The sequence below is a fragment of the Mastomys coucha genome, unplaced genomic scaffold (assembly GCF_008632895.1).
Source record: "Mastomys coucha isolate ucsf_1 unplaced genomic scaffold, UCSF_Mcou_1 pScaffold17, whole genome shotgun sequence".
In the NCBI taxonomy this organism is placed as follows: Eukaryota; Metazoa; Chordata; class Mammalia; order Rodentia; family Muridae; genus Mastomys; species Mastomys coucha.
The window spans coordinates 25,974,510-25,988,901 of NW_022196899.1; the positions used below are offsets into that span (position 1 = coordinate 25,974,510).

General features: G+C 44.4%; 1 protein-coding gene across 4 annotated transcripts in view; it reads right to left on the bottom strand.

Moving 5' to 3' along the window:
- Positions 1-264: 264 nt before the first annotated feature.
- Zmat3 (zinc finger matrin-type 3) overlaps positions 265-14,392 on the bottom strand; it is a 31,642-nt gene continuing 17,514 nt past the window's right edge. For 3 of the 4 annotated variants that reach the window (XM_031376561.1, XM_031376562.1, XM_031376563.1), the window contains exons 3-6: positions 10,728-10,850; positions 8,820-8,986; positions 8,602-8,702; positions 266-6,903 (exon numbers count right to left, since the gene is read on the bottom strand). In XM_031376561.1, the coding sequence (XP_031232421.1) occupies positions 6,692-6,903; positions 8,602-8,702; positions 8,820-8,986; positions 10,728-10,850 (603 nt within the window). In that variant the 3' untranslated portion in view covers positions 266-6,691. Of the gene's footprint in view, positions 6,904-8,601; positions 8,703-8,819; positions 8,987-10,727; positions 10,851-14,392 lie in introns of all 4 variants that reach the window. The other variant, XM_031376564.1, reaches the window with a different exon arrangement.

Here is a 14,392-nt window from a genome sequence, read left to right on the forward strand (position 1 = left end):
GAAGCAGGGGCCAGCGTTCTGGGTTCATTTCCTCAGAATTTGAAGGGAACATAAATATCAGAAGGTACCACAAAAAAGAATACACACCAGTCCCAAGCTAGCTGGGAAGGAGGGTGGGGTGGACAGATAGCTAGGCCAACTCCACTGCAAGTCCTCACATGCCTCTGTGAATGGGGAACTCACATCTCCTCCAAAGTATGGGGGTAACGCCTGTGTGCTAACCACTGAGCACCTTCCTCTCCAACTCATAACCAAACACTTGTGAGACGAGACTCAGAAACCATTTTATTGAACTGAACACAAAAAGCCTGTTACAATGTCATCGAGCCTTATCAGAAATCAGTACAGACATGAGAATACACAGCCAAGATGAGCCAATGTAAGTGGTATAAGCTTAAATAACATTCAGACTTCTATATCTATTAGGCTGAAGGAAATAAAAAACCAAAAGAGCAATTTTAATTTCACAATTCACAGTTGATTGGTTTGAATCCTGTGACGTCAGTCAGCTCTGTAGCCCCAGAACATAGACTGGCCCACTGCCCGATGGCCTGCTCAGATTTTAAAGGCCAAGTGACAAGTGGAGAGCATGATATGACACAGCCCCACTTTCCAATTTGGACTGGCATTTCTTAGCTGTGTTCTTTCTAGAAACAGCAAAAGCACATTTACAGTTCACCAGACTGATCACATGAAGGGTCCACACTCTCTAGGCTTCCTGCTTCATTTCTAATGTAAGACTATAACTGTATTAAAACGCACCCTTGATATCGAAAGCAAAACCAAGCTTTGCTTCTGGATCAAGAGCACATACCCCAGAGAGGACATGTATGTCTCAGCAAACAGCTGGGATGCTGACAGCAGAGCCTGGCATACCCAATAAGGCATTTTGAAGACGACACACAAAACCCATGCCAGGTCATTGCAGTTGATTGGGGGTAGGGAGGGGGACGACAGGTGAGCAGAGTCAACCTGAGACTTACAAAATGACACACTGGCTTACAGAACCTTTGGTGGGTGATCAGATACCAAAAGAAGGCAGAACTACGACCAGCTACATCCAGGAGGGTTTGCCCCCAAGTGGACTCTGCCCTAAGACAGTTCCGCTCACCCTGACTTTTGGAGTCATTTCTTAAAACCAACAAAAAAGCATCAGGTAGAGAGTGCATGAGAGGGGGTCATGGATGAAGAACACCATTTTCAGGAGTGAGGGGGTTACATGAGCACTTACGTCAACATAGTGGTTGTAAAAGCCATTTAAAGACAAAAACAATCAGACAGACCCTGCATGAGTTGGTGTTCAACAGTGCAGTGAGATTTTAGCAATTGCTTTGGACTCAATTATAACTACAATTTATAGCCTGGCATGGCGGTACATGCCTGTAATCCCAGCACCAGGAGGAGGAGGCAGGAGGATCGAGGGAGTTCAAAGTCATCCTTGGCTACATAGTAGAATTGACTCACCTGAGCTACATGGAACATCACAAAACAACAAATAACCACAGGAATATCTCTGTGGTAAGAAAATTATGAAATGACTAAAATTAAAATTCTAGTTGGTAAAAAATAAGTACAGTCCTCCTAAGGGCACAAGGGAAGTGTTCAGTTACACTGGAAGCCTAAGATTACAACCTAAACGCACTCAGGTTGGACTGTGATTTGGTTCTCCCCATCAATCTATCCGATCTGAGCAAACCCCTTCAGTTCTGCAGAGCTGGCCACAGGAGGTGGGCAGAGGATGGAGGCAGACTGCAGTTCACCCCAACATGACTGGAGGAAGGCTGTAGACTGCTCTAAGGCTTGCCCACCCCTCAGTAGACAGTACTGTTGTCTCAGAGTTGAATCTGCTATGTACAGGCATAGGAGGTGAGTGGGCACAGGGCCTGGGAGCTCACAGCAAGTCCTGTTGGGAACGTAACGTCTGTGGGCCACGTAACCTGGGACAGACTTGTTGGAAACTCTAAGCACACTCAAGGACAGGAAACAACGAGGAAGACTGAGATCCACAGGACAGAACAGAGGCTCTTTACTGGCTCAGGTTACGTCAGGTTATGACATGCGGTCTTCCTAAGACATTAACATTTAAATAGTAAATCCTAGTGCATGACACCCACGGTGTGGACAGTCTGAAATGTCCTGATGGGCAAACAGAAGAACACGGTGATGGGCTCATGGGAGACATGAGGAAATCCGAGTGGGGAAATGTCAACAGTAAGAGATAAAGTTAGGTGTGCTCCAAAATGTTCTGTACTTTAACAAATGTTCAAAGTTCTTCATAATAAAATCCTGAGGCAAATGTTACTATTTCTACATGAAAATTGGTTTAATCATATGTTCGGAAGATTGTAAAGACCTCAGGAAGTTCAATGTTTTCAGGTAATCAAAGGAAGGAAATTGTTTTCAAAGGCCTCCAGCTTGTTTGGAAAGGCCCCTCTATCCATGCGAGATGAAGTACAACATGACCCAGAGCTACACTGTTTGTATACATAACTCTCTCCACTCCGCAGAAGAATCAAGCCGGAGCACGGTCAGTGTAGGAAGTTTTTTCCAGCATCAACATCTCCAGCTGAGTGCTCTGTGGTATCAAACACAGCCACCAAGATGACTAGAGCAGCCCCAGCAGCCAGGCTCCCACCCAGAGTGCACACTTTACCCAAAAGCAAATTGAGATTCCACTAAGAAATGGGGTGGGGGGGGCACAGAACAGAATTCACAAGGACTGTTGCTATTTCAAGCTATTTTATGAACATTGGTTAATGGCAGTAAATCCTGTCGTCTCTCCCTCTGTGAAATGCTAACACTTGCTAAAGGCACTCGTATTCTGGGTTTAACGGACACAAGGTCACATGGGACCATAAGCCAGGACTTTTTTTTTTTTTTTGGTAGCTACAGAGAAAGGGCTTTCACAAAGAGTTGCTATCGATAATGGGAGGAAATGCCACACAGCTATCCATGTAGATGTCTCATGAGAAGGTATTTACACAGCCAGTGTCCACTCAGTTACGCTGACACGGCAGCTCACAGGAGACTCTCCCAAACAGAACACAAAAGCAACAAAGCAATTTTTTTTCTAATCACATATAAAACTCCTAACAGAGATTTAAGGGGTGGGGAGCAAGGTAGAATTTTTTTCAAACATCTGTTCAAATATCTACATTAAACTTGTGCATACACCAACAAAATGTTTCCCCATTTCTAAAGACACTCACTGTTTGGGCACACAGCCCACCAATTTCTCTGGTAATACTTCCAGCCCAAGTTCTGACATTTACAGAATATTCCAACCCTGCTGTTCTCTCTGCAAGGAAAGCACTACAAGGAAGTTACTTATCTACCCTTGGACTGCCACTGCTCACACTCCCTGGAAACACAGGTTACTTATCTACCCTTGAACTGCCATTGCTCACACTCCCTGGAAACACAGGTTGGGACAGTTCCAAGTCCCACTGTCAATTCTGAGATCCTATCTACATAGGAATACTTAATCAGGTATACATATATATGTATAACATTTTTCTCCCTATTGGGATTGCAGGGTTGTAGACTGAGGGCTACACAAAGCTCGGTAGGGCAGCTCTGTGGGGTGAGGTGGGAGAGTCACCTCAGCAGATCACAGGCTCTCAGCCATGGTCCTTCATCCATTTCTAGAGCTTCAAACCTCCTCACTAACTCTCTAAGCCCATAGCAAACTAAAAGGGAAGATGAGGAGGAGCTTTTTATCAAGACAAATAGTGTGGAAAATGCAGAATGCAGCTGGTAAGAGTCAAGCAGACAGACATAAAACAATAGGCATGCATTTACAAGCGGAAGGACACAGACCAACCCAGACCAGCAAAGTCTCTGCTTAACATAAAGTCTAAAAGGTCAAAGCACACAGGGCTATAGCTGAACTTCCAAAGCTAATGCCTTCTGAAGGTATATGGGATGCAGACCATCTGACTGAAACCAGACTCCTCCTGAAGCCTTGGCTCTGGGTGTTCTGACTGGCCTCATCATGAAGCACAGAGCCACAAGAACAGACGTCAATGCTACAAGTAACTGATGAAACTGAAATCTACTTAATTTTGGAATAAGGTCTCCATTTGTTTACATTTCTGTCCATCCATGTCTGTGACACACCATAATGTTCAGGCTTCCTGGGGAACAGGGGGCCAGTCCTACAGCAAAATGAAGCCAACAGAGAGCTCACCTGGACTCAGATGCCACCATTGCTTGATCAGAAAAGGAAGGGACACAGTCCATACAGCATTTGCTTAGTGAAAAGCTGCACCATGCAGCTCTGATGGCCTCTGTCCTACCCACTGAATACAAGTAAGGACAATGAAGCCTCAGCCAGGGAACCCCGAAGTGTTTCAGACATGCACAGGATGTCTGAAATAACCATAGAATAAACAATAACCATAGAAGTTACTTAAAGACTTCCAGAGTTTAGAAACAAACAGTTATCATAGGCAACCTGGCACTGGAGTGTCATAAAACAAACTCATCACTCTCTCTAGTGCAAAGGAATATAGAAATAACACTATAAATCTAACATTTCACTCTAAAAGAAACCACACTTATGCGTCCCTAACATTCATTAAGGGCACTGGGAGACTAGAAACCTGAATTCATGAGGCTTGAAAACACATCAAGCCCTTAAGTCCACTGTTTTCTGTATACACAGGAGGAGAGTATTTGAGGGTGGGGGTGGGGAGGACATCCTTTGACTTGATTCCCAGAGGAAAAGAACTCAAAGAAGATGAATGCCACTTTTATAAAATGTAAACCCATACCCAGAATCTTTCAATGTTATCTGAGATAAAGATGAGGTGAAATTCTCTCTGGGGTATCATGTAAAACAGGGGAGGGGGGTATCTTCAGATACAAACACAAAGACACACAGGCACACATCCTGCAGAGAGAACAGATGAGACTGTTAAACAATCACAGAACCAAGTGGCTAGCAGTATATTTAAGTCTACCAAAGAGTTATATTTTGCAGCAAAATGAACAACCAAATGGCTAACAAGATATACCCTAAATTGTCCTAAACTGACCAACTCTGTAGATGGCCACAGGAGGGGTTCTTGGTATGAGGAGTTACAAATGGAGATCAAATCTTAAACTAACACTGTTCTTTCTCCTGTTTCTAAGGGGAAAATACTTAACCAAATAGCTCTACTTTTCCAGAAACCAGCACTTCACCAGGAGAAAGTAACCAGGTACGGTTCCAGAAGCTAATCATAAAATTAACCTTTAATTATGGGCCTCAACTACTCTAAAGCAAAAATGGAGAGGAGGCAGCCGAGCGTTTCCACCCTCTCGATCTGCCTGAAGACTTCTCAGTTGACTGAGTAATGAAATATGCATTTGTCATGGTGTGAAATACTGCTTGCCCTAAGCCTTCTGCAGGAGCATGCGTGCTTCCCTAAGCACGGGCATGCTAGCCTTACCTACGTGAAGGAAACAGGACAAAGGACACAGAGTGAACACAAGTTCACATAACACGCCATCAGTCCATCTAGACATACACTATGGCTTTTTATTTAAAAAATAAGAATCCCATTATAATCACTAGACACCAAGTCATCTGTGTTTTCAGTCTCTTCAAGGAGGCAAAGAAGGGAATGCAGCGGTTGAATGTTTTTCTATTGGAAGTGACACTGAAACTTGATCAGCTTTAAAAGAAGAAAGAAAGCAAAGAAGGAAGAAAGGAAGAAAGAAAGGAAGGAAGGAAGGAAGGAAGGAAGGAAAGAAGGAAGAAAAAAAGAAAGGAAGGAAGAGTGAGCAGACAGGGGTATTTTCCAGGCATGCCCATTACCTATCAGGGCAGTGCCAGGATACAATCATCAAAAAGCCACTATCCCATGAGTTCACATAATCATGAATGAAAATAGAATTCCAAATTGAAATCTCAAACACATCCTTGCATTTCCTTGAATCATCTGAAAATATATTTTCTAAAAGAATATCCATCTTCAACTCATTAGACAGTCAAAGCTGGGTCTCCGAAACTGCCAGCACAGAGAGGCCATGAGAATGGGGTGAGCAGAGAAGCTGATCCAAGTTGGGAGTAGATGGGAATTAACATGTGTGCAGTTCACAACTGGAGATGAAGTTACATGTTCAGAAGAACACAGTATTCTGGACATATATGAATTCAAGGAAACCTATGTGTCAATTACGGAGGGAGGGCTATGCCACAGGGAACCAGGTGCTATTGGGAGACCCAGGCACACACCATAACAGCACATCTTACTGACACCACACTGTGGTGGTAATGGTTCCCAGGAGCATCAGGAAACGGGAATCTCTGTTTACCTGTTTTCTCTAATTGGAAGTAAGAACTCAAGTCAATTCCTCTAATGTGCGTAAACCTAAAACCGCAAAAGTGGATGCCATTTTTAAATAATCATAGCTCTAAGTGGTCAGGCTACTGCTGCTTAACCAGAACTTGGCTAAGATAAGAAGTTACACCTGGTGGGGCAGGAAGCTCACACACCACTGTGAGCTGTTTGACACAGCTGGCCCAAAAGAGCATCGTGATCTAAGAAACACCCCTCCCCCACCCCGACCTGACAGCTCTGGCACCACTGCAGGTTCCTCGCACTAAGCAGAGAAATGAGGAATGTACGCATGGAGGACCACAAAGCAAGGCAGGTCGACAGAAGGCAAACAGGCAGGACAGGCTTCTCTGTGAGGACGGCCATCACTGAACATAGCCCAGGTTCTCCATCTCGCTCCTGTACCGCTGCTCGGACACCTTGCTTTTGTGCTGCTTGCTCTCTAGATGCTGCCGGAACTCCACCTCTTCACCAGCTCCAACATTACACATCGAGCAGTAAAACTGGCCACTTGGAGTAACGCACATGGCGAGATCTCGTGGGATCCTCTGCCGAGAGCGGGCATTGAAGTAAGGGCCTGCTGATGCAAGAGACAGAATCGAGGTAGTCAAGGGGGGAGAGGGGACTCGAGGACCTGAGTTCAGGTATCCAGCACCCATATAAAAGCGTTGTGGCCTGGGCTTGTAACCACGGTGTAGAAGGCAGAAACAGGAGGGTGCTGGAGACCTGCTAAACAGCTAGCCTAGCCAATCCATGAGCTGTAGGCTCAGTGAGAGACCGTCTTAAAATGTAAAAGTGGAGAGCAATGGAGAAAAGTTACCCCAAAATTAAACCTCTAGCCTTCACACACTCAACGCACACACATGCAGATCCTTGGAATGCCCATTTAGAAAAAAACACTCCAAAAGTCCTCACTGTAATCTATAATTCTAAGTTCAAAATCAGACTTTTAACTGAAGAGTTTAAATGAAGGAGAGGTGAATGGATTTCTTTTTCTTTTTTTCTTTTCTTTTCTTTTTTTTTTTTTTTGAATGTTTAGGATTTCTTTTTCTTTAACTACATGTATATAGAAGTTCAACCTACAAACATATGATTTTCCAACTAGTGTCAGGGCATTGACTACAGAGTCAAACCTGCAGTCAAGTTCTAAAGGCCCGTGGGTCTTAAAAATAAATGTTTAAAGACTGTAGCCGAGCATGGTGGCTTGTGCCTATAATTCAGCACTTGGGAGCCTATGGCAAAGGACTGTGATAAATTTGAAGCCAGTGTGAGGAACACAGAAAACCCATGGCTCCAGCCCGGTCTCTGTATTTTGATTACTCAGAGAACCCAGTCTGTGCCATCCCCATCCTAAAATACCTTTTCCTTGACATTCACAGCTAGGGGATGCTCCTTCATCCCAGCTAGCTTTTTAAATATAGCCTGACCATCTCTGTTTCTTAGCTGACTTTGGTCATAACTAGTAATACATCGAGATTACATTCATCAGACAAAAGGTCTGACTTTCTGTATTTTGTTATGTAGCTGTCTCTTGTTATTCAGTGAAATCTGTTTTTGTTTTCCTGCTGGCATGCATAACACTGGAGGCTGTGGTAGACAGGGCTAGAGTAAACAGAAAATTACTTCCATAAGCACACGGCTCTCCACGGAATGCACACAGCACAAGAATTCCCTAGAAAATTCTCATTCATTACCTGTATAAAGACTACACTGAACATGGTGTGAGTGTGCATGCATGCCTTGCACATGTGTCCAGTTTCTTCCTTAATAATGCTCTACCTTATATGTTGAGTCAGAGTCTCCGAGTTCTCAGAGTCTGAACCTGGAGCTTGCTGGTTCAGCTAGGCTGTTAGGCCAGTGAGCTCCAGGAACCTTCCATCTCCACCTGAGATGAGAGGTAGGAATTGCTATGCCTGGCTTTTTCCACTTGAGATTGGAATCAAACTCAGGTCTTCATGCTTGTATGCCTGCGCCATCTTCCCAGCCCCCAAGAGGCCCATTTTCTAATGGGCTTCACATATTTCATCTGATAACTATTTTTTTAAAAAGGACTTACAAGAGACTCTAAAACACTAAAACCAAAATAGTATAGGAATACTATTTTGGAAATATATAGGAAACTGAATAGGAAATAAAGGATACCAGAAATAAAGAGCAGCCTCAACAGCCAGAAGAGCAACTCAGGAAAACACCCACTACCTAATTCCTTGGGGCTACCTACTGCTGTCTTTTGCAGACACGTGCATGCTTTGTACACCCGGGACACACAGGCTACCTGAATTGCTCTGGACTGTATACATATTCCTCCTGGTGGCCACCATCTTAAATTCACTCCCTTCCTTCCGAGTCCGCCGTTGCCCTGCCTCTGCGGAGTCCCTGGTGAAAGAAATTTGAAACGAGTGAGCCAGCTGAACAAGGCTCCCTTTCAGCTCCTCCTCTACCACTGTCGCTCTCACATAACAATCTGTCCTCAGAGGTGATGGCAATACCTACGAGAATGAGTGACTCTGAGCTTCGGCCAGACGAAGTCTCTTGGCATGGTTCTTCCCCTGGTAGTGTGCCTGTGCCACGGCAGGGGAGCTGAAGGAGGCATCACACAGCTTACAGTAGTCATTCTCTGTAGCCAGGATCACCCTGCCCCCTGGCTTGCAGGAGCCCACCTGCCCGCAAAGACACAGAAGAACAGAGTTACACCCTTCATCTCCTCCAAGATCCTTCAGATCTTACCCCCGGAGACGTAACCATAGCCTAAGGCATGGCCGCAGACACTGAATTTTATAAGAAAGTAAATCCAATAAAAGAGAGACTGGGAGACCCTTGGTCCCATTTTAGATTACAATTACCTATGAACCAAAGCACTAACTAGTATCCATTGAAATAATGGTTTTAAAGTGTGGACATTTAGGGTAGGAGGCAAGTAAGTAAGTAAGGCTAAAATCTTGCCAGGGAAGTCTACTCAAAATCCACCAATAAACAATGAGCACCTACTGTGTACTGAGCAACCCACCTTACAGAGCACCAACTGTGTACTGAGTGGCCCACCTAGACTCAAAGCCACAAAGTTTTGAAAGTTCCAGTCCTACAACCTCTCCAAACCACCTGTGCATATATAACCAGGGACACCTCACTAAGCCAGGAAGCCAAACACAAGATACTAAATTGCACTGGACTAGCAAAAGCTACAAAGTAAACTCTGGGTAGAGGAAAGGTTAAGATTGTGGAGACCATACCTTCTCTAGAACAATTGGGGGGGGGGGGAGCTAGCATTGTCTGACCTAGAAGAGAAGATTCTCCAGAGACAGCATGGTATCTTCAGATTTCACAAAGTCTGTGCTAAACAAAGTAGCCTGGGCTATTGTCCCAAGAAGAAAGGGACATCCACCTGACTCTACAGCATCCCAAAGAAAGTCATCATATAAAAACCATTCGGCTGGAAGGGCTTCTCCTGACACTTTTAACGTATCTCACTTTCTCATAAATCTGAGGAGGAGACTCCATGGGGTACCTGAGGAGAAGCTTCCTGGGGTACCTATTTGAAGGAGGAAAACACCCAGAAAGAAACATTATACCTTGGTGGTTGGGAACATCAGGCACCAATGAAACAAAATTTTGCTTTGCAACATTTCAAAAGAGGCAACCTCATGGAAAGTTACTTAGCTTTCCCAGGCTTCTAATAAAGCCCCCATGAGGCTCATGCTGCCTGGCCCATGGACCAAGCTTTGAATAATAAGGCCAACACTTCCAAGTAATGGCAAATACTAAATGAGGCCAGGGTTCAGGACTAGAATGAAGCCAATTATAAATGTATCTAGTGTGTAGGATTTAAGACAGTATCAAAGCAATCAAGATAAGTAATATTTTAATGGAATTTTTAGATTTATTTTACTTTACACATGTGAGCTTTTTGTCTACATGAATGTATGCACAACATGTGGACCTGGCGCCCTCGGATATCAGAAGAACTAACTTCCCCTAGAACTGGAGTTACAGATGATTGTGAGCCACCTTGTGGGTGATTGGAACAAAACCCAGGTCTCACAAAAGCAGTAAATGCTCTTAACCACTGAGCCATTTCTCAAGCCCTCAAATGTTTTTATTTTCTGTTATTGTTGTTGCTGTTGGTTTTTTCAGAGCCAAGTATAGACATCATATGGTCATTTAACTAAGTCTGAAGACACAGAACAATGGACACAGCAATATTGTTCCATCACCCCACACATCACTGCCAAGTCCAATGAGATACCCCTAGTCTCAAAAATCTTGGCAGATACAGCTACAGGAGTTAGGAATACCAAGAACCTTTTAGGGTATTGCCCAGCCTGACCCTGACAGACATGGGCACAGGCCACTGTACTCATGACCACATGTATAAGACAGCCTCTTTGTACTGCACTGCCTCACCTGCGGAGGGACAGGAACAAGGGGTGGGGCTACAGGCTCTGCCACCACGCTGCTCACCCTGGCTGGAGGAGGACAGCTGTTAGCTGCATAATAGTTTCGGAGTTTCTTGCCATGGTTTTTACCCTAGAGGTAAACAAACACAAAGTAGACAATCACAAAGAGGACACTTTGTCAGATGGTTGTCATCGATGCACCCACCCGGCAACACTATCTTGATGTGCACCCAGGACAACAGACCACTGGCTGGCTCTGGCTCCATCTGAAAGAACAAGAGTCTGTGCTTGCTCTGTGTTCTGTTGCTGTGGTAACTTGGTAGAGGACACTTCCAGGTCACTAAGTCAGAGCACAAATTTGAGCAAGGTCAGACAGAACTCAAGTAGAAACCATGGATGAACAGTGTTTCCTGGCTTACTTGCTGGCTCATACTCAGCTGGCTTTCTTATACAGCCCAGACCCACCCTAGGTAAAGATGGTGACACCGCTGTCTCCTAGACCCTCTGACATCAACTACTAGCCTCTCACACTCATGGCCAAGACCAATATGATTGAAGCAATCATTCAAATGAGGTTCCCTCTTCCTAAGGGGTTGTGTCAAATTGACAGTAATAACTAACCAATGGCAGAGTCTACAGTTTGGTTCTAAGAGAACCACTGTGTTTATCTGGAGAAGGTAACCAAAAGAAATTAATTTCTGGGGGCTGGCAAGATGGCTCAGTGGGTAAGAGCACTGACTGCTCTTCCAAAGGTTCTGATTTCAAATCCCAGCAACCACATGGTGGCTCACAACCATCAGTAACGAGATCTGACGCCCTCTTCTGGTGCATCTGCTGACAGCTACAGGGTACTTATTTATATCTTATTTAAATCTTTGGGCCAGGACTGAGCAACTAATCAGAGACTGAGCGAGCATGGTCTACCTGAGCGAGTGGGGCTGACCAGAGCAAGCAGAGGTTCTAAATTCAATTCCCAACAACTACATGAAGGCTCACAACCATCTATACAGCTACAGTGTACTCATATACATAAAATAAATAAATCTTTAAAAAATTAATTTCCTCTACGTTTCTAGGAAAGCCTCGCACCCCCCCCCCCTGTGTCCTCCTCAAGCTTATCTCCCAGCACTCACACCGCTGCTTCAATAGGAATCTTGATACTCTGATTAAACTGGCTTCAGAATCAAGTAATGAGACAGCTAATCCAATCACTTTTACAAAAATAGAACTTACAGAGGGTCACTTCATACAAAGGTCAATGTTCATGAGCTTCAGTTCACTTGCTGCTCATAAATCCTGTAACAGCCTGCTGGTATCGACCATGCTGTGGGGGTGGGCACACGCCTTCAGAAGGGAACATTAGCAGAGCCATGACTTTAAACCTTGTCAGCTTGGCCCTTATCACACATCTTGGTGGCTAGTGGCAATACTATGAACTTCTCCCAAGTCAGAGTGGCCTTTCTCACCAAGTTTTAAGTTATAAATCACAGGAGTATATTCCTTAAGGTAATAAATGAGTCCAAACTGGTGGGAAGAATCAGAAGCACTCTGACGTGACTGCTGAGATGACCCAGAAATTAAAAGAGCTTCCTGACGTTGTAGAGGACCTGGGTTCGGTTCCCAACACCCACATCAGGCAGCTCATAGGCACCTGTAATTGCAATCCTAGGAGATCAACACCTTCGTCCAGCCTCCGTACACTCCAAAATACACATGCTGCAAATACACTCATGAAGGTATACACATACGATAAATATCAAATAAATCTTTAAAATTACTCTGAATATGGGTAAAACAGTTCATTACTTTTAAACCATGTATGTTGTAAAAGTTAAGCCTTCATACCAACACTTACCATCCACTCCCTGCTAACTCCTAGGAATGAGCTAGGCCCAGCAGATGCCCTAAGGACAGCTAAGGTCTATCCCCTGCCATACCTTTTCCGGCGACTACCAGAGTGTCAAGCTTCTGGTCCCCTCTATGATTGTTATCTTATGTGACCTCTAAGCAATACAACACTCCCTCAGCCCTTCTCAGAATGTTCTGTCTTCAGTGGCTCCCTCTTACCTCCTCCCATCTCTCTTCCTCTGTCAGACCTTAAGCTCTACGATGCTCAAGGCCCACCACTGGCCTTCCCAATCTGTGCTCCAACTCTAGTTCGCTTTACTTGACTTCTTATAGACAATGAATAAATGTGTGGCAAATGGTTGTGATTGTATATACCTTTTATCCCACCCAGCACTGGAGAGATAGAAGCAGGTGGATCTCTATGAGTTCAAGGCCAGCCTAGTCTCCATAGTGAGTTCCAAGCCAGCCAAGGCTATATAGTGAGGATCTATACCAAACAAACAAAGACATCTGTGGTATACACCTGTAGCTCCAGCTAGTTGGGAGACTGAGGAAGGAGAGTCACACAAGTTCAAGGCCTGCCTTGGTGACAAAGTCACAGAACACAATACAAGAATGGAGTGCTGTGAAAATTCTTAGTGCTTGTGAGAAAACTAAAATAAAAAGATTAAAAAAAGATATAGTCTTGTGACCTCGGTGTCTTTAGAAAATACACAACTGTTCTTACAATGTGTTTTCATGCTCCTCCTAGGTATATGTACCAGACAGGAGTGGGTTTATTTCACCTGTTATTATTCGTATGCCTCTATGTAAAACATGTTTTACCACATTGGGCTTGTCCTTGTGCTTGTACACTTTACTCTGGTGACTCTTAACCCTCAGAGCATAAACTGTTTGATGCTCTGAGTAAAGGTGGCTACTGCACGGGACTGCAGTCCACCTCATCTTTAGACCCCACTGTCCCAGGTTCACGCCGCCATCAAGAGCAGTAAACACAGGACTATCTCAAAATTAAGAACTAGAGGCACAGCTCAGGGACTGAACACATGCCTTGCATGAGCGAAGCCCTGGTCCCATGCCCAGCATCACCCCTTCCCACGCTCTCTGGCAACCCCCACTGTAATTAAGAGTCACTGCAGATGAGAAACATCACTAACTAGGCAAAAGTGTGATGAGAAATATAAACACACACACAGTCTCAAAATATCTGCCCAGATGATCCTTACTCAACAGGGAAATGGTATCTTTTCCAAGGAGATCCTTGCAGGAACCACCTTACTGGAGAGATAATCAGCACCAGGGAAGCACCTCTGACTCATACAGCAGAAAAGACTCAGCATCGTGTCTGTGGCACTCTTGCAAACCCACATAGCCTGAACTCAGTCAAACCAGGCAAAATCTGCAACACTCAACAAAACCGTTCTTCAAAAACTGTAAGATCACTAAAGAAGACAAAGAGGAAGAAGAAGGGGAAGAAGAAGAAGAAGAGGAGGAGGAAGAGGACGAGGACGAGGACAAGGAGGTGGTGGAAGAATGGCCTAAGTTAAAGAAAACATTAAAATTGCATGTAGATTTTAATTTTGGACTAGTCACCAGAGGCAAAAGGGGCTCTGGGTAGACAGCGGTGAAATGACAATGGTTTGCAAAGCACAGAGAGTGCACAGTTTATATCCATGTTGGTGCTTTGGTGTGCTTGGGGTGAATTTATTGATACTTCTGTTTTTGAAACAAAGTCTAGGCAGCTCAGGTTTGCTTAGAACTAACGAAGAAGCCAAGCAGAACACCTGACCTTCCATCCTACCATCCTCCTGTTACCTCCCGAAG